We start from the raw sequence: 25594 nt of genomic DNA on the forward strand, positions 1-25594 counted from the left end.
TCATTGCATTAAGAGGTTTGTAAGACCCTTAATTTATAAGAATGGACAGAGCCCCGGTCTTAAAAGTCAGGTAACAGCGTTTAATTCAAGAGAGTACTGCCTTCATACACATTTTACCACAGGTTATAAACTGAAAATGACGTCAGCGTTTTCTCTCTTCTTGACACTGGTAGAGAGGCCCTATAGTTCAAGCCTTCCCTCCTCGCCTAAAGCCAAGGTCAGTCAGTGTAGATAAGCATTCTAGACAGTCTGGAGATAGTTCATTCATTTGTACAAAGGAACAGACCGTCATTGTCCTAACTTTTGCCCACGTTCACACACCTCCGTTCCAGTACCAAGGCTGTGTCTCAAGCCTTCCCACATCCGTCTCCCTACCAATTTAATATAATTTACGAGTCAAGGTTTTCTTGTGTGGATAAGCATTCTAGCCAGTCTGATTCATTTGTACCAATGAACAGACTGTCATTATTACTAAACTCTTGACCACATTCACTTCAGTACTGGGATCAGATAAGAAAATTCATACATATACAGTAACATTTAGTATTTTGATTAGTACATATACAGTACCATAATTGTATTCTAATTACTACATCCTGATTGAAATGTATACATAATTAGTCATTATAGATAAAAAAATTCCCTTAACAGGTAGCAGAGATCAGTCTATGAATAGGGTGGCTGGAGTCTTTGGCAATTTTCAGGGCCTTACTCTGACACTGCCTGGTGTAGAGGTCCTGGATGGCAGGAAGCTTGGCCCCAGTGATGTACTGGGCCTTACGCACAACCCTCTGTAGTGCCTTACGGTCGGAGGCTGTGCAGTTGCCATACCAGGTGGTGATGCAGCCAGTCAGGATGCTCTTGATGGTGCAGCTGTGTAACTTTTTGAGGATCTGAGGACCCATGCTAAAATCTTTTCAGTCTCCTGAATGGGAATAGGCGTTGTGCCTTCTTCTTGACTGTTTTGGTGTTTGGACTATGATAGTTTGTTGGTGATGTGGACACCAAGGAACTTGAAACTCTCAACCTGCTTCACTACAGCACTGTCGATGAGGCTTAGCCTTCCTTTTCCTGTAGTCCACGATCATCTCCTTTGTCTTGAACATATTGAGAGAGAGGTTGTTGTCCTGGTACCACACTGACAGGTCTCTGACCTCCCTATTGGCTGTCAGATAAGATCACTTCAGCAGTAATAAATTCATGAACTTCTTTGAGAAAAGATCATGATCATTAGAAAGCAAATTACGGACTCCTCTGCGTATCCCTCCAAAGCTCAGTTGACCTGAGTCTGCACAACTCTGACCGGGATCTTAACAGGCTGCCTCGTTGTTGTCGGTGTTCAGGCCTACAACCGTTGTCGTCTGCAAACTTATTGATGGTGTTGGAGTCGTGCTTGGCCACGCAGTTATGGGTGAAGAGGGAGTACAGGAGAGGACTAAGCACGCACCCCTGAGTAGCCCCCTTGTTGAGGATCAGCATGGCAGATGTGTTGCCTACACTTACCACCTGTGGGTGGCCTGTCAGGAAGTCCAGGATCCAGTTGCAGAGGGATGCGTTTAGTCCCAGGGTCCTTAGCTTAGTGATGATTTTTGAGGGTACTATGGTGTTGAATGCTGAGCTGTAGTCAATGAATAGCATTCTCACATAGGTGTTCCTTTTGTCCAGGTGGGAAAGGGCAGTGTGGAGTGCAATAGAGATTGCATCATCTGTGGATCTGTTGAGGCGGTATGCAAATTGGAGTGGGTCTAGGGTTTTTGGGATGATTGTGTTGATGTGAGCCTTGACCAGCCTTTCAAAGCACTTCATGGCTACAGTTTTTTTGGTTTTTGCTTGGAAGCAGGAATCAGGAGGATAGAAATATGGTCAGATTTGCCAAATGGAGCACGAGGGAGAGTTTTGTATGATTTTCTGTGCATGGAGTAAAGGTGGTCTTTTTTCCTCTGGTTGCATATGTAACATGCTGGTAGAAATGAGGTCAAATGGATTTAAGTTTCCCTGCATTAAAATCCCCGTCCACTAGGATCGCCACCTCTGGATGAGCAATTTCTTGTTCGCTTATGGCCTTATACAGCTCGTTGAGTGCGGTCTTAGTGCCAGCATTGGTATGTGGTGGTACATAGACATCTACGAAAAATAAAACTCTCTTGGTAAATAGTAGGGATGCACAATATATCTGTGAACATATCAGAATCGGACTATATTAGCTAAAAATGCCAACATCTGTATTGGCCGATGTCTAGTTTAACTGATTTCAAAGCTGACGTGCATACCTATATAACGAAGGTACATGACGTAATGACGCCAAGTAAAATGTTGCGCTATACGTGCAACACAGCACTCCTAAACTAGCCCACAATGTCTGCTGTGTGGATCAAGCAGTCAACAAGTCAAGCAATCATTTGAAAGAGTAACAAAATTTCAACGAGACAACTAAACGTCGAAAACCATTAAAGCCAAGTTAATGGAATTCATTGCCTTTGACAAACTGTTCTCTGTCGCGGGTGATGTTGGCTTTCGCCAACCGGTCGAGCACTGGTTATTAACACTACCAAGTGCGCTATTTTTCCGATGTTGCCCTACCAGAGTTACACAGTAATAGCTTCACTGCTATTTACTTCACGACATTCATTCTATGGAACGCTGTTTGTGTCTTTGCGCATCAGAAAAGATACAGTAGCACTGTCAAATCTGTACAAAAATATCAGCAAACACCGGCCACGAACGATGTGTTTACAATACTGTGTTGGTAATAAAGCATCATTTGTTTGACTGCAACTTCTGGGGTCGTGAGCTTTAGCTTGGTACCTAGCTAGCATCAATACAACTAGCCTGAAAACAATGACCAGTAAAAACAGCAGTCATTTTCATTATTCTTAGCAATGATTTAGGAATCCTTGTGAGTAAGTATTGTTGTTCGCCTATTGAAATTGAATTTCAGTTCATGAAAATAAATAGCTAGCCAGCTACTTAACCCTGTTGCCCAAAGCTAATGTTATAAGCAGCCAGCTAGCTTCATCTGGCTAGACCGGTTATGTGTTGTGAAGCTAGCCACTAAGGATGAGGCACAATAGTGGAATTTGCGGTTTGCCTTCAAAATAAAAGTATGTAATTGACAGTGATGCAAATTAATACAAATAGTAGAATTATGCCATACTTTTATTTTGAAGGCTAACCGCAAAGTCCACCACTATTGTGGCTAATCCTTATTGTGGCTAGCTTCACATAGATGGGTCCGGCCACCATTAATCAACTAACAACTGTCTTATAAATTAGGGTTATTTTAGATGATGACACCGAGCTACATAGTTAGCTAGCTAACTATAGATACTGAAACAGATTATGTCGTTTTGCTATGTTTTTGGGGAAGAACATTGTTTTTGTAGGGGGGGATCAATGAAAATATTGGATATCAGTATCGGCCAAAAATGTCATATCGGTGCATCACTACTTTCAACACCATAGTCCCCTCCAAGCTCATGACCGAACTGGGCAACCTGGGACTGAACCCTTCCCTCTGCAACTGGACATCCTGATGGGCCGGCCCTAGGTGGTGAGGGTAGGCAACAACACCTCCGCCATGCTGACCCTCAATACAGGGGCCTCACAGGGGTGTGTGCTTAGTCCCTTCTTAAATCACTCACCTCAGGGGTGTGTGCTTTGTACTCCCTGTTCATCCATGACTGTGCGGTCACACACGACTCCAACACCATCATCAAGTTTGCTGATGACACGATGAGTCATCCTACAGGGAGTAGGTCAGAGACTTAGCAGTGTGGTGCAAGGGACAACAACCTCTCCCTCAATGTCAGTAAGGCCAAGGACCTGATCGTGAACAATAGGAGAAAGAAAGGAGAGCACGCCCCTATCCACATTGAAAGGACTGATGTGGAGCAGGTCCAGAGCTTCAAGTTCGTTGGCATCCACATAAGGATTTAACATGGTTCACACAGTCGTAAAGAGGGCATGGTGGCTGAAAAGATTTGTCATGGTCCCTCAGATCCTCAAAAATTTCTACAACTGCACCATCGACAGCATAGTGACTTGCTGCAACACTGCTTGGTATGACAAATGCACCACCTTCGACCACAAGGCACTACAGAAGGTGGTGCTGACAGCCAAGTGCATCACTTGGGCAGAGCTCCCTGCCATCCAGGACTTCTATATCGGGCAATGTCAGAGGAATGCCCGAAAAAGACTGCAGCCACTCACGCCATGGACTGTTCCCGCTACTACCGTCTGGCAAACGGTATCAGAGCATCGGCTCTCGGATCAACAGGCTCCAAGAGAGCTTCTACCCCCAAGCCATGACTGCTAAATAGTCAATCAATGGCACCCGAACTGCACTGACTCCATCTTGTACTGACCCTGCGCACTCACTAGACTATATGTACACACACTCACTCACACACACTACATTGACACTCCAACACAAAACCCACACAGTCACATACACTTCATACGCACACACAACACAAACACACATACAGTGGGGCAAAAAAGTATTTAGTCAGCCACCAATTGTGCAAGTTCTCCCACTTAAAAAGATGAGGCCTATAATTTTCATCATAGGTACACTTCAACTATGACAGACAAAATGAGAAAAAAAATCCAGAAAATCACATTGTAGGATTTTTAATGAATTTATTTGCAAATTATGGTGGAAAATAAGTATTTGGTCAATAACAAAAAATAAACTTTTGTTATTGACCATGGTTTGCTTTTTTGTTTTTAATATTTAAATTCTATTTTAAATAATGTGAAGATGGGTTTGTTCTTTGCCCACTACATTTTATGGATAAAGAATCTTCCATGAAAAATAAACAGTAACAATGAAAGTTAAATCAGGCTCCATATCATTTGTTTCAAAATAAAACATAATATCAGACTCTCTCAGATTAACATTAATAGTTGTTTATTTTCAAATAAAATCTTCTAACTCACTCCAAAGTTTTCTGACATAAGAACAGTCCCAAAATAAATGGTCAAGAGTTTCTGGGTCACAACCACAAAATACACATTTGTTATCAATAGTTGTTTTAAATCTGTGTATAATAAAGGTATTTCCAGGGTAGATTCTATGAATGAGTTTGTATGATACGTCTTTCACCTTATTAGATATTCAATATTTGCCAGACAACAAGACTTTTTCAGTTCACATGTTCTAGGGCTGTATTCCAGTACATTTTAGCAGAGGGGATTGTAACATCTTGACATAGTTTTCTTATATACATGTTATTACATTTACAGTTTAAAATGTCAATTCCTTCTAGTTGTATTGAGGCTACAAAATCCTCAACAATTGCATTCTCCTAAAAGAAGAATAACAACAATTTGATACTCCTCAGGAGTGAATGTAACATTGTGTGTTCTCATGAATTCTGGATAATCAAATAATTGTCCATCATTATTCAACATTTGTTTAACCCAGATAATGTTTTTGTCAAACCAGTTCTGGAAAAACAAAGACTTTATGTGTTTTATGTCTTTATTATTCCAGATTGTATACCTATGTGGGGAAAAATTGTGAATATGCACATGATTATTTTTTCTTAAATAGTTTTGTATCCATTTGATCTTAAAGATTATATTAGAGGTTTTAAAATCCAGAGCATTCAACCCTCCCTCAGTTTGGGTGCTACATATTACCGCTTTTCTTAAATAATGAGGTTTACTCCACCATATGAAGTTAAATAATTTAGTATCAACCATTTTAGTTACTGACAGAGGAACATCCAAGGCAAGGGAGGTATAAACTCATCTGGACAGACCTTCAGATTGTGATAAAAGTACACGTCCAGATAAAGACAGATCTCTTAATAACCAGGAGTTAAATCTCTTTCCAATTTTCTCTACAATAGGAGAGACATTTAAGTTGGCCCTTTCTTTCTGATCTTTGCTCATTTTAATACCAAGATACAGTGCCTTGCAAAAGTATTCATCCCCCTTGGGTTTTTCCTAATTTGTTGCATTACAACTTGTAATTTAAATTGATTTTTATTTGGATTTCATGTAATGGACATAAACAAAATAGTCCAAATTGGTGAAGTGAAATGAAAAAAACTACTTATTTCAAAAAAATGATATATATATATAACAAAAAACGGAAAAGTGGTGCGTGCATATGTATTTGTATATATGCACTGCCTTTGCTATGAAGCCTGGGGCAACCAATTACCTTCAGAATTCACATGATTAGTTAGATGGCACACGGGTAGACTTTATTTAAGTGTCACATGATCTGTCACATGATCTCAGTATATATACACCTGTTCTGAAAGGCCCCAGAGTCTACAACACCACTAAGCAAGGGGCACCACCAAGCAAGCGGCACCATAAAGACCAATGAGCTCTCCAAACAGGTTAGGGACAAAGTTGTGGAGAAGTACAGATCAGGGTTGGGTTATAAAAAAATATCAGAAACTTTGAACATCCCACGGAGCACCATTAAATCCATTATTAAACACTTTTAAGAATATGGCACCACAACAAACCTGCCAAGAGAGGGCTGTCCACCAAAAGTCTCGGACCAGGCTAGGAGGGCATTAATCAGAAAGGCAACAAAGAGACCAAGATAACCTTGAAGGAGCTGCAAAGCTCCACAGCAGAGATTGGAGTATCTGTCCACAGGACTACTTTAAGCTGTACACTCCACAGAGCTGGGCTTTACGGAAGAGTGGCCAGAAAAAAGCCATTGCTGAAAGAAAAAAATAAACAAACACATTTGGTGTTCGCCAAATTGCATGTGGGAAACTCCCCAAACATATGGAAGACGGTACTCTGGTCAGATGAGACTAAAATTGAGCTTTTTGGCCGTCAAGGAAAACGGTATGTCTAGCGCAAACCCAACATCTATCATCACCCCAAGAACACCCATCCCTACAGTGAAGTATGGTGGTGGCAGCATCATGCTGTGGGGATGTTTTTCCATCGGCAGGGACTGGAAAACTGGTCAGAATTGAAGGAATGATGGATGGCGCTAAATACAGAGAAATTCTTGAGGGAAAGCTTTATAGCGACATACCCCAAGAGACTTGCAGCTGTAATTGCTGCAAAAGGTGGCTCTCCAAAGTATTGACTTCGGGGGGGGTGAAGAGTTATGCACACTCAAGTTTTCTGTTTTACTTTTGTCTTATTTTTTGTTTGTTCCATAAAAAAAAACATTTTGAATCTTCAATGTGGTAGGCATGTTGTGTAAATCAAATAATACAACCCCCCCAAAAATCTATTTTAATTCCAGGTTGTAAGGCACCAAAATAGGAAAATTGCCAAGGGAGGTGAATACATTCGCACGTCAATGTAGAAGCTTTTTGGACTTTTCATGCGTGTGCCTGCCTCTGTGCCCCCTCCCCCCATCAGACACAATCAATACTGGGTAGCAGCCAGCACTCCAATTTGTCTTTGTATTGAAAGTGACACACACACACATACAGTTGTAAAGCTGGGAGATGTAGTATTCAGCTTGAAATAAGGAAGCCTCTGTTTGTACAAATCCCTCACAGGCACCCTCTGAAACTGCCTCTTGTGTCTCCGCCACCACCCCATCACTGCCAATTTAGGTTTCTGCTGGATAATATTTGCATGTACAATTCCTGCTCTAATGAGAGTGCATGCATAATCCAGCTGAATACTCCTCCGGCTGCTGTACTTAGTGGTAATTAGAAGCATATGACATCTAGCTACAGTACCTAGTGAAAGTCTACACACCCGTTGCACAGTTTTCACATTTTGCTGCCTTAAAATTAAATCTAAAAAGGGATTACATTCGATTCTGTGTTGTAGAGTTAAAAGCAATCTATAAAAAGCAATAGCCCTCCATCACAATGGGGTGGGATTGACTGACCAAGCTGATCCTATATTGTTGAAGTGGTTGCTTAGCTTGACATGACACCTCCATTAAAAGAACAGACAAACAGATTTAGCTTTTCCTAGTGTGCTCATTTAGCCCATGTGGTTGAAAACACCATTGATTAATGCTATTGATGCCACCATGTAAACATACGCAGCATAGACCACATTATATCATTATAGAGCAGTGTGGTTTGTGACCATTGTGTAGTGGTAGGAAGCAATAATACTAGCCTTGACATCACACATGGAATTGTGCTGACAGAGATGGCTGCCTCGCTTCTCTCTCTCTTGTTTTTTATGTATTACATTGTTAGCCCAGAACATTTTTGATGTTATTACATACAGCCTGGAAGAACTATTGGATATCAGAGCGGCGGTAACTCACCAGCACTACCAGCATTATGACCAGGAATACGAATTTCCCGAAGCAAATCCTTTGTTCGCACACCCAGGGCGATTGAACTGATTCCAGAATCCGACCCAAAATAATGCCGGCGAAGGAACGGTACTAAGAGCAGTCCTCTAGTCTTACTTAGGTGGCGCGCACACCACCCATCGCTTCACAGTATATTACTCGCAAATGTTCAGTTTCTGGATAATAAAGTTGACGATCTCAGGGCGAGGGCTTCTTTCCAGCAAGACATCAGGGATTGTAACATACTCTGTTTCACAGAAACAATGCTCTCTCGGGATATACTTTCTGAGTCCGTCCAGCCAGTTGGGTTCTCAGTTCATCACGCAGACAGGAATAAATATCTCTCCAGGAAGATGTAGGATGGGGGTGTATGTTTCATGATTAATGACTCATGGTCTAATTGTTATAACATACAGGAACCCGACCTAGAATACCTCACAATCAAATGCAGACAGTATTATCTCCCAAGATAATTTTCTTTGGTTATAGTCAGAGCCGTGTATATCCCCCCTCAAGCCGATACCACAACGGCCTTCAAAGAACTTCACTGGACTTTATGCAAACTGGAAACCACATATCCTGAGGCTGCATTTATTGTGGCTGTGGATTTTAACAAAGCAAATTTGAGGAAAAGGATGACGAAGTTCTATCAACATATTGACTGTAGAACTTGTGCTGCTAAAACACTCGAACCCTGCTAGTCCATCTTCCGGGATGCCTACAAGGCCCTCCCCCGCACTCGTTTCAGCAAATCTGACCACCACTCCATTTTGCTCCTCCCTTCCTATAGGCAGAAACTCAAACAGGAGGTACCCATGCTAAGGACTATCCAAAGCTGGTCTGACCAATAGAAATCCATGCTTCAAGACAGTTTTGATCACGCAGACTGGGATATCTTAGGTAGGAATTTGATTTAATTTGATTTGTTTTCTACTGATAACCAACTCCACATTTTAAAATAAAGATAATAGAATATTTTCTAAATGAATTAAAAATAGAAACGATGATGTCTTGATTGCATTAGTACTTGGTTGAAGCACCTTTGGCAGTGATTACAACTGTGAATACTTTTGACTAATACTGCCAACTGCACCACTCTTAAGGACACATACTGTTGTGTCTTTACTATCATTAAACTGAAGACTTATAGTTTTTATCAAAGATTCTCTGTAATTAGTATTACGCGATCAATCTGTTTAATCATGTAACTGTAATTAACTAGGAAGTCGGGGCACCATGGAAAATATTCAGATTACAAAGTTATAATTTCCTAATATAACCTTTCAGATATTTTCATATAATTTATTCATTAACTAACTAAACAATCACAGAAGTGCACACACAAACAAACAAACAAAGCAAATATGGTTACAAGAAATGATAGGAGAATGTGCCCTAGTGGGCTAAACCGGCATAGCGGCTTGTTAGACAAAAGGGGAGTGGGGTTCACCTGAGAAGTCACGACAGAGTTAATAATTATAACAATTGCAGTCAATATATATATTTACGCTCAGTGTGTCATCTTGATCGCTGTTGAAAAGTTTGTTTCTTTTGCAGAATTGTCCGTCTCTCTGTGTCTGTCTTGGTTAGAGGGGATAGTTCAGAGCAACATTCATTCATGTTGTTGTAGAATGTATGTTTTGGCGGTTGTCGTTCTTCGCGTTCAATGATACCGAATTCCTAGCTGCAGACTAGTAATTAATATCAAAGAGTTGTTCTTATTCTGTCGGGATCGATAGTCTAAGAGTTTAACCACGTGGTATGGTTAAAAGATTCAGCAATGGTCTGCAACCTTCGTTCTCTCGTAATGGAGAAAAACATGGTCTCCTGAGAATATCTCAAAGTTGGGGTTCTATTAGGAATTGCAGAAAAGGGCCTGTCCCAGGATGTACGACCCTAACTGGGCTCATGGGCGGTCCTCTGATTTAGTTAAACTCAAAATGGAATTGGAGTTTCCTTCATTAAACAGTCCAAAATCACATTACACAATTCTACAAACAGTATCATCCTCACTCATTCATCTTATACAACAATTAGATGTAAACCTCATATTTGAGCTTATTATATAAACAGCGTTATGGTAATGTGGCCGCACCGTCTCCCATGAGTTTATAAACTTGTACCAAATGGACCAGTTCGTAGCTGGATTTTTCACCGATCTTTTATACCTTCTCCGAAACATAAATGTTGTTCGGACCTCAGGTTCTGTGAGGTGGAAGAAATTCCTTTGTTTGTTCTCTATGAAACTTCACTCAGTCTATACTGTGTGGCCATGAGGCATGGTCTTTCCTAGGAATTTACGACCTCTCTGACCACAGCAGCCTGGTTGTAGGAGCAGAGAGAGGCAGGGACAGGGGGGTGGGGCTTCCTGTACCCAAAGAGGCTAATGTATATACAAGTCTATGTTGCCCAGCAACAGCCCCAAAACACCACTGCTCTAGAGGAGATCTGCATGGAGGAATGGGCCAAAATACCAGCAACAGTGTGTGAAAACCTTGTGAAGACTTACAGAAAACGTTTGACCTCTGTCATTGCCAACAAAGGGTATATAAAAATTATTGAGATAAACTTTTGTTATTGACCAAATACTTATTTTCCACCATAATTTGCAAATAAATTCATTAAAAATCCTACAATGATTTTCTGGAATTTTTTTTCTCATTTTGTCTGTCATAGTTGAAGTGTACCTATGATGAAAATTACAGGCCTCTCATCATTTTAAGTGGGATAACTTGCTTAGTGTTTATGTGCTGTTTAATTTGACTTTTGCCTATTTGAAATGATGAGTCCTTCTTTACATTCACCTATTAATGTTTATTAAAATACTCATCATTCAAATCATATGGTTTGGTTTCTATACTTCAAAACCAAATGATAGGTACAGGTAGTCACAACAATGGATGTGTGTTGGTTAAATTGTTAGTGCGGAGTGGTTTTTAGTGGAGCGGTTGGAAAGGAGGTGGAGTGCTGGAGCTGAAGCAGAGCTCCATGAGCAATGCTCAACTCCGCTCACATACTCTGCTCTGCACACACACACGTTTTCGCTAGCTAGCTAGTTACCCAACATTTGCTTTGGTCCAACATACTCGGAAGTTCAAAGACAATCAAAGTTCCTTCATAGAAGCCACTCCTCTGTTGGTATAATTATGTGGGCCAAATTCAGATAATACATGTCATAACAAGATTCCCAGCGCTTCAAGGCAAGCTTTTTCCATCCTCTCTCCTCCCCCTCAAAACGTCAGTTGCATCTCGCACTCTACACTTTGACACTGTGTTTTGTCTTTCATTATGGTTAACCCACGCTGTTACTGAAAAATACATTTTGCTGTTAGCGAATTTCCTACACAGATTAAATCACTAACCTGCTCCATAGCAAGCTGCTTTACCCGCACTGATAGGTGAAGTAATTTAATGTTGAGCTAAATGTATTTTTTTAAATGATGATTTCAGAGGTTTAAAAAGGAACAGAAGAGAAGGACATAAATCCGTACTTAAATTGGTTCGATCCAGTTCAGAACTTTATTTTGCTGGTCGGAATAGTGGAGCGGAACAACAAAAATAATGGTTCTGTTCAGAACAAAATTATTGGACAATAATTTTGGTTCCAACCCCTGCAAGTAACAAACATACCCATAACATGATGCTGTTGACAAAAAAGACATACCCATAACATGATGCTGTTGACAAAAAAGACATACCCATAACATGATGCTGTTGACAAAAAAGACATACCCATAACATGATGCTGTTGACAAAAAAGACATACCCATAACATGATGCTGTTGACAAAAAGACATACCCATAACATGATGCTGTTGACAAAAAGACATACCCATAACATGATGCTGTTGACAAAAAAGACATACCCATAACACGATGCTGTTGACAAAACATACATACCCATAACATGATGCTGTTGACAAAAAAGACATACCCATAACATGATGCTGTTGACAAAAAATACATACCCATAACATGATGCTGTTGACAAAAAAGACATACCCATAACATGATGCTGTTGACAAAAAAGACATACCCATAACATGATGCTGTTGACAAAAAAGACATACCCATAACATGATGCTGTTGACAAAAAAGACATACCCATAACATGATGCTGTTGACAAAAAAGACATACCCATAACATGATGCTGTTGACAAAAAAGACATACCCATAACATGATGCTGTTGACAAAAAATACATACCCATAACATGATGCTGTTGACAAAAAAGACATACCCATAACATGATGCTGTTGACAAAAAAAGACATACCCATAACATGATGCTGTTGACAAAAAAGACATACCCATAACATGATGCTGTTGACAAAAAAGACATACCCATAACACGATGCTGTTGACAAAACATACATACCCATAACACGATGCTGTTGACAAAAAAGACATACCCATAACATGATGCTGTTGACAAAAAAGACATACCCATAACATGATGCTGTTGACAAAAAAGACATACCCATAACATGATGCTGTTGACAAAAAAGACATACCCATAACATGATGCTGTTGACAAAAAAGACATACCCATAACATGATGCTGTTGACAAAAAAGACATACCCATAACATGATGCTGTTGACAAAAAAGACATACCCATAACATGATGCTGTTGACAAAAAAGACATACACATAACATGATGCTGTTGACAAAAAAGACATACCCATAACATGATGCTGTTGACAAAAAAGACATACCCATAACATGATGCTGTTGACAAAAATACATACCCATAACATGATGCTGTTGACAAAAAATACATACCCATAACATGATGCTGTTGACAAAAAAGACATACCCATAACATGATGCTGTTGACAAAAAAGACATACCCATAACATGATGCTGTTGACAAAAAGACATACCCATAACATGATGCTGTTGACAAAACATACATACCCATAACATGATGCTGTTGACAAAAAAGACATACCCATAACATGATGCTGTTGACAAAAAAGACATACCCATAACATGATGCTGTTGACAAAAAATACATACCCATAACATGATGCTGTTGACAAAAAAGACATACCCATAACATGATGCTGTTGACAAAAAAGACATACCCATAACATGATGCTGTTGACAAAAAAGACATACCCATAACATGATGCTGCCACCAAAATCTGTGATGTGTTGTATTGGATTTGACCAAAACAGGAAGTTTTTTTATTGAAGACAAAAAAAAAGTTAGACCTGCCATACTGAATTCTTCTGAGTACTTAACCCTGGGATAGTTCGTTTTTTTCAAGGATGCAATTACAGACATTTTCATGCCAAAGACACACCAGAATGTCTTGCCAAAAGGTGTTGTGTTTCTGAATGGTTCAGTCACAGTCCTGACCTTAAATCTGCTTTAAAATCAGACTAGGTTTGAATATTGCTGTACATCAATGATTCCCAATCAAATGTACTGGGCTTGAGCAATTTTGACAAAAACAATGGATATTTCTTGCTCTAAAAGTTTTGCAATGTTGGTAGAATTTTATTCTAAGTTATTCACAACTGTAATGACGGCCAAAGGTGCTTCCACCAAGTATTCACTGGGGAGGAAATACATATGCAATCAATACATCTATATTTTATTAGTTTGGAAAATGTTATAGAAAATTGTAAATTAACCAAAAATGATATCACTTTGAATCCAATTGAATCCCTTCTTAGATGGCAGAAGAAAAATATGAAAACTGTGCAGGGGGTGTGTAGACTGATATCAGGATGATCATAATATTTATATCTTACGTAATCAATGATTCAAGACCAAGTTCTCAAGCCTGAGGGCATGTCTGTGGCCATTAGCTGTGTTTGTGTTTAAATCTATTTATATTAGTGGGGGGGGGGGGGGGTATTCAATGACCTGTATATAGGGCTGTTTTTAGTTCTAAAGTAATCCCTGGACCCATTAAAGGATCTTGTCCTGGCTGGTTGGTGCTAGGCAGAACTGAACAATCAATTGATACCTGATTGAGACAGAAATCCAGGGATTTAATTTAAAGCAAACGGTGGAGGGTCAACAGCTCTAATTGGAATATGTAATGTAATCAGTGGGCTTTTAAGAGGCACTGTCTTCAGAAACATAATGCTATTGTGTTTTCCAGGTGTGAAGAGGTATTATCAACAAGCTTTGTGTCTAATTCCTTCAGAGTACTGTAATACTTGTCTCTCTTAGCAAGATTAATTAGTTAGATTTTGAAATGTCTTATGTCTTCAATAAGTTGGATAAGCAGGTTGGTCACATGCTGTTTTCCAATTACACAGCAAAACAAACACACACACGCGTGTGCGCACACACACAGACACATTGACAATGGTAAAAGTGGTTCATCAGAGAGTGTGCATGGCATGTCCTGCATGCCTGATCAGACTGATGTATTATTAACAGTGTGGCTCCTCTGCTCCAGAACTAAGCTCTGCAGCTGTGCATCACACTGACTGTCTGACTGGAACAGATTTTTGAGGAGACCATGCATGTTTTACCCATTTTCAAAGGGAATCACATCTGCAAGGGTCCAGGGCACAGGACCATTATCACAATCACTGATCCTGCCATCCTCCAGTTTCCACAATGCCTCTGGACAAGCCTCTCACAAAGGTCTGTTTTGGGACAATCTAATTGTTCTGGGTAGTTTATAGTGTTAGTTCTGTAATGATATAACCATGATATGAGACAGTGCCTGAAACGTTTTCATTGAATTGATTCTGTCCAGGGCTTGTTGGATATATACTGCAGTATATTACATTTCTGTCCTTGGAAAGTGTATGTGAGGGTAAACAAGAAGGGAGGGAGTCTGGTAGCAGGGGCACAGTGAGAATTATGATGATGATGTGATGGCTTGCAGGGATGGAGGGCGATCAGGGAGGGAGGGAGGGTGATCAGGGAGGGAGGGCAATCAGAGAGGGAGGGAGAGACCAGGGAGGGAGTCTGGTACAGGAGGCACAGCGAGGATGATGATGGAACTAAAGGGGCCCCCTGCTGTCTGTCATCTACCTGACCAGATCAGCCCCAACTTCAAAGGGCTCCCCCTCTGGCATCAAATATTTACCAGCCTGCTGTGCTTCCACCTGCTCTGAGAAGACGAGAAGGGAGTAACTCGTCTGTCTGTGCTCTCAGACATCACACACTAATAAAGTACAGCACTCACTCGGGTGGACTGATGTTAGTAATGTCAAGGCTTACTGTGACAGTCCCACTTTACTGTCATGCATTTAGAAATGTGTTCACAGTGTTTTATCACTCTGCTGCAGATTGCTTAGCCTATGTTTAGTGTTGAAGTACAGTCCAGTGGTGCAGACAGACTATTATGGCTGAGCTTGATGATAATGATGATAACTGTGAGGATAGTGAGGAAGATGTAGCTTATTTTCAACAAGCCAATATGTCAGAGGCACCTTTTTATTAGCGCTGTTGCCTAGCGAGAGTTGTCATATGGAGCAGCCAAGCCCTCAGAAGATTAGAGTATGTGGATCTCATGCTATACAGTACGGGAGGGACAGAACATGTACTTACTTAGTATCCCTGCACATTATAAATATGGTTCTGGAGCTGACCCTGTATACAGCATAGTATGCTTGCTTACTTCATCGTATTCTTCTTATTTTTATATCTTGTGTGTTTTTTTTTTTTGTTCTACCTTGTTATTTTTAGTATTATACTGTTGTTGATTACTGCATTGTTGGGGTTAGAGCTGCAAGAAAGGCATTTCACTGATGATATGCTGGTCCTAACTCCCCCAGGGCCCCGGCTTTCTCTGCATCGGCTTATTTCACTGAATTTATTTTACTATGACTGTTATTTACCTCCATTTTGTATTTGTTGCTGAAGCCTGGATGTGTTGCCAGTCAGTTCTGTTTCCCAATATACCAGCGTACCAATATACCAGCGTACCAAAGTAACCTACAGATCAGTGATGCCTGTCATTGAGGCATGTCGTAAATAATTGAGAGAGAATGCTGAAGCGTCCTCAATACTGCCTCTGACGTGTTAATCTGTCACATGACTCCAGTGACATTTATTTGACTAGCATTGTGTGCTATCGTAAATAATATGCAGTGAAAAAGAAAGCAGATGACAATATATCATGCCATAATTTATGTGCACGGTATCTGTATCAAAAGAACAGTCTCATCTGCACCGCTCTGACCTTGTTGGGGAAATACATGCATGTTTTCCCAAGCATCACACATGCCTCAGCATAGCACATCCCTAAGATGGTGTGTGTGTGCTGAGTGGATCAGCAAAATATCTGTCAGCTGTGCTGAATATCCGACACAATGGCCAGGTTCACTGAATGTACACTAAATCAAAGTGACTGAATGTGACCGTGATAGTGATGAGCAGGAAAGAGCACAACATCCCCGTGATGAAATGCAGTTAAAACCTGGGGATGTTGTGGTGAAAATACAGTATACGGAAGGGCATTTTGTAACCATATAAAACCGGATATTCACCTGGTCAGTGTCATGGAAATGGCAGGTGTTCTACACTCAGTATAGGTTTGACAGAGAGAGCAGGCTGGTGGACCAGATTAATAGTTTATATATTCTATTTTGAAATTAAATGTTTATTAAACACATCTGATTTGCATTTTTTTCAAATACATTTTTCAGATTGCTGATTAAGCCAACATGGAATTGCATCAATAAGCAGTTTTAAGGGAAATCTATTTGATTGATTTATTGTTTAGTGGTAACCAACAGAACACACCAGGGGTGGGTGGGCGGGTGGGTGGGGGGCCAGCAGAGGTGTGTGTGTGTGTGTGTGTGTGTGTGTGTGTGTGTGTGTGTGTGTGTGTGTGTGTGTGTGTGTGTGTGTGTGTGTGTGTGTGTGTGTGTGTGTGTGTGTGTGTGTGTGTGTGTGTGTGTGTGTGCGTGCGCGCGCGTGCGTGCGTGTGTGTGTGAGAGAGAGAGAGAGAGAGAGGGAGAGAGAGAGACTGGGGCAGTCATTATCACAGACAGACCGTGTGTCTTTGTTCGGAGCATGTTAAATGACTACTACAACTACTCTGTACAATCATATGTTAATGACATTCACTCTCAGAGAATGAATACATCATGTCTCAGAAAACACATCTGAGTCCATGCTTTAGCAGCTAGGTGTGTGTGGGGGGGGGGGGGGGGGGGGGGGGACAGGACCGGACTGGAACACTACGGCTGAAGCATTAACGCAGCAAGACAAAAGAGAATCTCTGGTACCTGTTTCCTCTGCCTTGCGACTTGGTGCTCGATCCCACTCTAACTGATGCTCACGGAGAGATAGTAAGAGAGAGAGCCAGAGTGCGAGGGATAGAGAGAGCGATAGAGAGGTGGAGGAGAGAAGTGAGAGAGCACTGAGAGCGGGAGTGAGAGCAGAGCAGGGTGTGAGCGAGAGAGCACGAGAACCAGAGAGAACGCGCACATGAAGGAGAGGAGACTGAGAGAAGGGGGATGTTTTATGTGTGCTGCTCGTGTGCATGACTGAGGAGCCTTCCTGTCTGGATCGTTAGTCATCTCCAGCCCCAGAGCTGGGCTCTGTGCTCCATAGGCTGTACTGACTGAGGAACACAGGGACAGACAGACACAGGCTGGTGGACTTGAGAGGGCTGTGCAAAGGATGTGCTGGCTGCGTCGGCTCTGTCGCCGTGATCGCTGTTGCCAGACCCCTCAGCTGCCTCTGCCTCACTCGGCTGCTATTGCAGGCCCCCCCTTAGCCCAGCACTCGGAGGACATCAGCAGTCAGTGGCAGAGAGATGAGCTCCAAGCACTCTTCCGACTGGATCCCCTACAGGTACAGTACAGTCCTCTGGGTGCTAGTCAAGACTCCAAAGACCATAAGAGAAGGGAGTGTGTGGAAGTGTGTACAAGTGTGAATAGCTATGCATGTTCCAGCACTATTAAGGATAGACAGAATAAAGGATAACACTTGGGTGCGTGTTTGGAAATTTAGATTGTTGATATCGATTGACCCTTCGCTAAGACCCGCCTCAGAATTTTGGGCAAGCAATCGTAGTGCTCCAATGGATAACAACTCTCATTGAATCTGACACCTCAGTCAAGCTCATAGGAAAAATAGTTTTCTTTCAGATATAAATTGTTTAAATGATTAAATAATTTAACTCTGCACCAGGGATAGTACGAGCTACTGGGATTCCTGAAATGCAGAGCCTCTTGATGGAGTATTTTTTCAAATCTGAAATTATTTGTTTGCTTGCTCAGCTGGTTAGTTATCCATCTCATTGAACACAAAATAGTTCATGTGACGACTGTTGTTCATCGAATGATTTAAAGTTTCTAATTGCGTGATTAACTGAATCAAGCAATTATTAACTCATTAACCTGGGGAACCATGGGAAAACAACTAGTTTTTATTGAGTTTCTATTTCTCGAATTAACTCAAAGAATATCAGAATATCGATTTTACAACAGCCGCTAATTAACCAGTTACCTCTACCAATCTCGTTCTGAACGTCGTATAGCCCGTGAATCTGCACGGACCCGGGTCTCACCAATGAGTTCATACCACACCAATCTTTGTTGAATATTTATTTACTAAAAAGCTAAAATGATGATAAAACATACCCATAGACAAAACACATTATAGGCTATTGATTAGAACTTAGTATAATGGGCCAACACACTATGGCGCGTGTTACCCAAAATGGGGATTTCAAAGAGAGAGAGAAAAAAGAAAGTACCTGAGAGAAATATACATTTGGGTGAATTTGTCAGCTATGCTATTCTAACCCTAGCCTTGCCCCAAACTGCCGCTCTTATGGGTCAGAATATAATGATGTAATTACGTGGGGATGATCTCCGAGGATTCTCTGCGTGGACCGTTCAGGGGACCGTTCAGGCTGCTCGATGACGCACTACTCCGGCGCACCTCTCTGATCATCCTCCCGATGTCAGTGTCCTTTTGGCTTAGGAGTCTGTTCCCTCACCCTTTGCTCTGGAAGGGGTCTTCTGAGGACAGACAGCTCTGTAGCTCAGAGCTCACAGCATAGGAATGAAACACTTTAGATTCCACGATTCGCTGGGATTGGATGCTAAGGGGGTCCGGCTTGAATTCACCCACTTAGACACAGCTACTCATCCGTAGCTTGGGTAGAAAATGATTTCTTTGTCTTCAAACTTGTGTTGCGTTCTGGGTTCGTTGACTTTTTAGACCTTGGCTGCAGCTTGGGTCACGTAGTCTTCTCTGGAAATTCTTTACTCACAGGTTTTATACCCTTGAGTTAGAAGTGGGCGTAACCGCCTTTAGGGCAATTCTCTGGGAGTACCAAGTTAAGAGGGCAAGGTCTAGATTTGACTTAAATCCAATTTTAGACAACTAACTTCACATTTCATCTTCCCCAAAACATTCTCTTTGATTTGGATATTTTCCACACAACGTACTATGTATAAACATCCAACATATACTAGGAAAACTCTTCACGTTACAATGTTTTCGTAATAACGATGATGGAACTAAATATCTATTAACCTTTAATTAAAAAACAAAAAAGACAAACATTTTCATATTCCATCTATTGTCATGACCACCATTGTGGCTGACGGAAACCATTGTTCCAAAGTCCCTTTATTGCATGTTTAATGTTCTGAGACTGGTTCTCAATAGTAACAGGACAAAGGAATTTGTCTGTGGCCGGAGGTTTACCTGGGGCATGAGGGGTCATAAAAACCCCTTCAGACCCCTAGATCTCTCCTCCTCTGTTGGGGTTGAGAGATAATCTGTATTCGCCTGTGGTCTCCTGTAACCTGACCTGGTCAGGACAGTCATGACACTAGCTAGCCACTTACTATAACTTGTTTTCTCTAAATGTATGTTAGCTAGCTAAATTAGCCATGTTGTTAATACAACTCCCAACTGCAGTCAACATTAGGATACGATTTGAGAGCACTAGCTAGTTTAGCTCCAAAAGTGAGCTGCATCCCAATATGGGGTCCAGAGTATGGGCGAGTGGGTGTGTCGAAGGGAATGTAGTGGGCGTGTGGAAAGGAATGGGTGTGTCAAAAGCGCTCTGCTATAGGTTAGATGGTTTTGATTGGTGGTGAGTTTTTTTTCATACAATTACCGCACGTTGAGCTACCGTACCGTGATAGTTTGGACTTTTGTTTTTAAACCAGAGTATTAACCTGAGTCATATTTCACTGTAAGTTTTATACAAATAGTTGTACATTTTCAGTTTTAAAACACATGGTTTTCCATTCACTACATTCACTACACCCCATTCCTGACATTATTATGAGCCATCCTTGCCTCAACAGCATCCACTGGTATGTACGTATGTATGTACAGGTGAAGTCGGAAGTTTACATACACCTTAGCAAAATACATTTAAACTCAGTTTTTCACAATTCCTGACATTTAATCCAAGTAAAAATTCCCTGTCTTAGGTCAGTTAGGATCACCACTTTATTTTGAGAATGTGAAATGTCAGAATAAATAGTAGAGAGAAGGATTTATTTCAGCTTTTATTTCTTTCATCGCATTCCTAGTGGGTCAGAAGTTTACATACACTCAATTGGTATTTGGTAGCAATGCCTCAAACAATTTAAACATTTTGGGTAGCCTTCCATAAGCTTACCACCATAAGTTGGGTTAATTTTGGCCCATTCCTCCTGTCAGAGCTGGTGTAACTGAGTTAGGTTTGTAGGCCTCCTTGCTCGCACTTGCTTTTTCAGTTCTGCCCACACATTTTTTATTGGATTGAGGTCGGGGCTTTGATGGCCACTCCAATACCTTGACTTTGTTGTCCTTAAGCCATTTTGCCACAACGTTGGAAGTATGCTTGGAGTCATTGTCCATTTGGAAGAACCATTTATAACCAAGCTTTATCTTCCTGACTGGTGTCTTGACTTTTCCATCCTCATGATGCCATCTACTTTGAAGTGCACCAGTCCCTCCTGCAGCAAAGCAAAATGATGCTGCCACCACCATGCTTCTCGGTTGGGATGGTGTTCTTCGGCTTGCAAGTCTCCCCCTTTCCCTCCAAAGATAATGATGGTCATTATGGCCAAAAAGTTATATTTTTGTTTCATCAGAACAGAGGACATTTCTTCAAAAAGTACAATCTTTGTCCCCATGTGCAGTTGCAAACCGTAGTCTGGCTTTTTTATGGCAGTTTTGGAGCAGTGGCTTCTTCCTTGCTGAGCGGCCTTTCAAGTTATGTCGACATAGGACTCGCTTTACTGTGGATATAGATACTTTTGTACCTGTTTCCTTCAGCATCTTCAAATGCTGTTGTTCTGGGATTGATTTGAACTTTTTGCACCAAAGCACGTTCATCTCTAGGAGACAGAACGCATCACCTTCCTGAGTGGTATGACTGCTGCGTGGTCCCGTGGTGTTTATACTTGCGTACTATTGTTTGTACAGATGATAGTGGTACTTTCAGGCATTTGGAAATTGCTTCCAAGGATGAACCAGACTTGTGGAGGTCTACAATTTATTTTCTGAGGTCTTGGCTGATTCCTTTAGATTTTCCGATAATGAAAAGCAAAGAGGCACTGAGTTTGAAGGTATGCCTTGAAATACATCCACAGGTACACCTCCAATTGACTCAAATAATTCAATTAGCCTCTAAAGCCATGACATCATTTTCTGGAATTTTCCAAGCTGTTTAAAGGCACAGTCAACTTAGTGTTTGTAAACGTCTGACCCACTGAAATTGTGATACAGTGAATTATAAGTGAAATAATCTGTCTGTAAATAATTGCTGGAAAAATGACTTGTGTCATGCACAAAGTAGATTTCCTAACCGACTTGCCAAAACTATAGTTTGTTAACAAGAAATTTGTGGAGTGGTTAAAAAAGTTATAATGAATTTAAACAAAGTGTATGTAAACTTCCGACTTCAACTGTATTGATGTATGTATGTGTGGGGGGCGCGCACGATTTCCTTACCCAAATATGAATATTTGGTCATTTCTAAGGTCATAAAACCCCTTATGAATATGGTTTAGTTTGTTTACCAAAGTAATTGATTACTTTCTGCAAGTTATTCACCTCTAAAACAATTAAGTTAGCGACAACACTAGATGCCCAGATCCGCTATCTAGCTCAAGAACTAGCTTGTCTAACATTACATGGAAACTTCCAGAACCAAAAGAAAAGAAATGGAGAAATCATCAGTTGGACAATTAACAGCAAACAATGGTATGGTTTCAGGTACTCCTCTTCAGAATTTAACTGTGGGGGGAAATACTGCTATGGGTGATGAACATTTGGTGAACACAGACAACAATGGTCACAACTTGCATCCAGTCCCCAACTCGGGCCGTTACCTTACGACCCCGGCACTCCAGTCAAGCCCCAGGGGAAAAGGATGAGAGGCCAAGAGGATATGTCACTTCTTGAGATGCAGAACAATATTCTAATGCTTTTGACAGCAAAGATAGATGAAAGGGAGAATACGATGAAAATTGAGGCCAAGAAAAAAATCTGACTATCTTTGGAAAAGTGAAAACCCTCAAAAGCGACATGAAGAAAGTGAAAGTTATCTGCAGGAAAATGAAAAGAAAGTGGCTGAACTCGAGCAAAAGGTGAATTAGGCAGAGAGATACCAGCGCAGGTGGAACCTGAGGCTCCATGGAATACCAGAGCAGGCGGGTGAGGACATCAAATGCAGAGTTGTTGACATCTGTGGATCTGTCATTCCCGATCAAGACAAGAGACAGAGGACAACCATCATCCGGTTCACCAACAGATCTACACAGGATCATCTCTGGAGGCGAGTGAAGAATTTTGAGTTCCTCATCGAGCAAAAATTGAGGTTCACGGAGGATCTGACCTCAGTGGACAAAGTGACACGAGAGAAACTGTGGCCGATGGTGGCTGCAGCTCGAAAGACAGAGAACGTCATTTTTCTGTTTGTGCAAGAGTGTGATCATCGAATGGAAAGAAATGCAGACAAATCGGAACATTTGAGAGAGAGCCAGAGTCTATTTCGGACAGAACTGGTTGGCCTAAAAACTGCCTAATTTCCAGGTGAAAAGCAGCCTTTTATTATAAAAAAATTTACACAAACATTTGAATGAGAAAAGGCTGACCTGAGGACTGGTAAACTAAACATTAACTATGGGTGAGTAGCTTATTCTAAAGTCTACACAATGTCTCCCCCTTGTGGGAGTAAGAATGCTTTGGTAACTTTATGACCAGTATTTGTTTGTTCTTTGTTGGAGAGGTTAATAATGGGATGGAAATCCTTTTGAGTTACATATCCTTAGGAAAAGCTTATATTGGCATAACAAGGTTATTGGTTGAAGTTTGTTTAAATAATGTTAGGGGCATTCGTAATTTACTCTATTTTCCTGTATTGCAAACGGTTCTTTATACAAGAGACTCATGCTTGTTCTTCCGATTTAGCTTTTTGGACAAATCAATGGGATAACAATATCTGGTTATTATATGGCAACAACCACTCTGTAGCTGTAGCAGTTTTAAGAGGTGCATCAGTAGTAAGACTCAACACTCTGGACGCTGGTTAATTTTAACAGTGAATTTCAACAGTGAAATATTTTTTATTAGGGAATATTTATGCATCCAACAAAAAAAAAACGTAAGGATATTATTTCAAGAATTTGAAGAGATTAATAATATAGGTGTATTTCAGAATATCAAAATGATCTTAGGTGGACATTTTAATTCTGTATCTAATGTGATGATTGACAGATAACAGATCCAGCATTGTTAATCCTGAGTTTAATAACCTATGTCTTGGTCTTGGATTAGTCGATATTTGGAGATGTAAATATCCTGATAAAAAGGACTTCACTTGGAGCAACAAGGACATGTCCAGACAGTCATACATGGACTTCTGGTTGATCTAATTCATTAGATAATTCTGCAGTCAAGGAATCCATTGAAACATCAATTCTTACTGATCATAAAGTTATATTCTTATATTTAAATGTTAATGGATCTGAAGTTATTAAACCGAATCAGAGTTATTGGAAACTCAGTAGTAGATAGTCTCAAGACCGATGCCAAAGATGTTATACAAGAAAATTGGAGGAAACCAACTATTTAAGTCTTGTGGAAAATATTGTGAATTAATGAAGTATGAAATAAAACTAACATCCAGGAAGAGAGGTAAAGAAATTGCTGAACTTAAAAGATTGAGGGAAGATAAAATCCTTTCTCTAATCTCTATGGACCTTGATGCAGAAGGAAAGGTCAGTTATTCTCTTTACAACTAGAAATGGACTGACTGTATGAAGAGAGAGCAAAAGGTGCATTTGTAAGATCAAGAAGGAGATGGTTGGAGGAAGGTGAAAAAAACACAAAATACTTTTACAATTTAGAGAGAAAAAACGAATGAATTTACATCTATTCATAAACTTAATATAAACTCAGCAAAAAAAAGAAACATCCTCTCACTGTCAACTGTGTTAATTTTCAGCAAAGTTAACATATGTAAATATTTGTATGAACATAACAAGATTCAACAACTGAGACATAAACTGAACAAGTTCCACAGACTATTTTATTTTATTTCACCTTTATTTAACCAGGTAGGCCAGTTGGGAACAAGTTCTCATTTACAACTGCGACCTGGCCAAGATGAAGAAAAGCAGTGCGACCAAAAACAGCAGAGTTACACATGGGATAAACAATCGTACAGTCAATAACACAATAGAAAAATCTGTATACAGTGTGTGCAAATGAAGTAAGGAGGTAAGGCAATAAATAGGTCAACAATGGCGATGTAATTACAATTTAGCAATTTACACTGGAATGATATATGTGCAGATGAGGATGTGCAAGTAGAAATACTGGTGTGCAAAAGAGCAGAAAAACAAATATGGGGATGAGGTAGGTAGTTGGTTGGATGGACTATTTACAGATGGTCTGTGTACAGCTGCAGCGATCGGTAAGCTGCTCTGACAGCTGACTTTTAAAGTTAGTGAGGGAGATATAAGTTTCCAACTTAAGTGATTTTTGCAATTCGTTCCAGTCATTGGTAGCAGATAACTGGAAGGAAAGGAAGCCAAAGGAGGTGTTGGATTTGGGATGACCAGTGAAATATACCTGCTGGAGGATGTGCTACGGGTGGGTGTTGCTATGGCGACCCGTGAGCTGAGATAAGGCAGAGCTGTACCTAGCAAGGACGTTTGGCGACTAATATGTAGCGAGGACCAGCCAACGAGAGCAAGTCACAGTGGTGGGTAGTATATGGGGCTTTGGTGACAAAACGGATGGCACTGTGATAGACTACATCCAATTAGCTGAGTAGTGTTGGAGGCTATTTTGTAAAGGACATCGCTGAAGTCAAGGATCGGTAGGATCAGTTTCACGAGGGTATGTTTGGCAGCATGAGTGAAAGAGGCT

The 25594-nt window shown here is 40.7% G+C and overlaps 1 protein-coding gene across 4 annotated transcripts in view; it reads left to right on the forward strand.

Moving 5' to 3' along the window:
• Nucleotides 1–25594, forward strand: part of LOC135550521 (tubby protein-like) — a 118603-nt gene that overhangs the window by 43832 nt on the left and 49177 nt on the right. The window contains exon 1 of one of the 4 annotated variants that reach the window (XM_064981440.1): nt 17574–18049. The exons of the other annotated variants lie outside the window; for them this stretch is intronic. Within the exon in view, the coding sequence (XP_064837512.1) occupies nt 18012–18049 (38 nt within the window). The 5' untranslated portion in view covers nt 17574–18011. Of the gene's footprint in view, nt 1–17573; nt 18050–25594 lie in introns of those variants that run through there. 4 annotated transcript variants of the gene reach the window in all.

This window comes from Oncorhynchus masou, chromosome 1 (assembly GCF_036934945.1).
Source record: "Oncorhynchus masou masou isolate Uvic2021 chromosome 1, UVic_Omas_1.1, whole genome shotgun sequence".
NCBI lineage: Eukaryota > Metazoa > Chordata > Actinopteri > Salmoniformes > Salmonidae > Oncorhynchus > Oncorhynchus masou.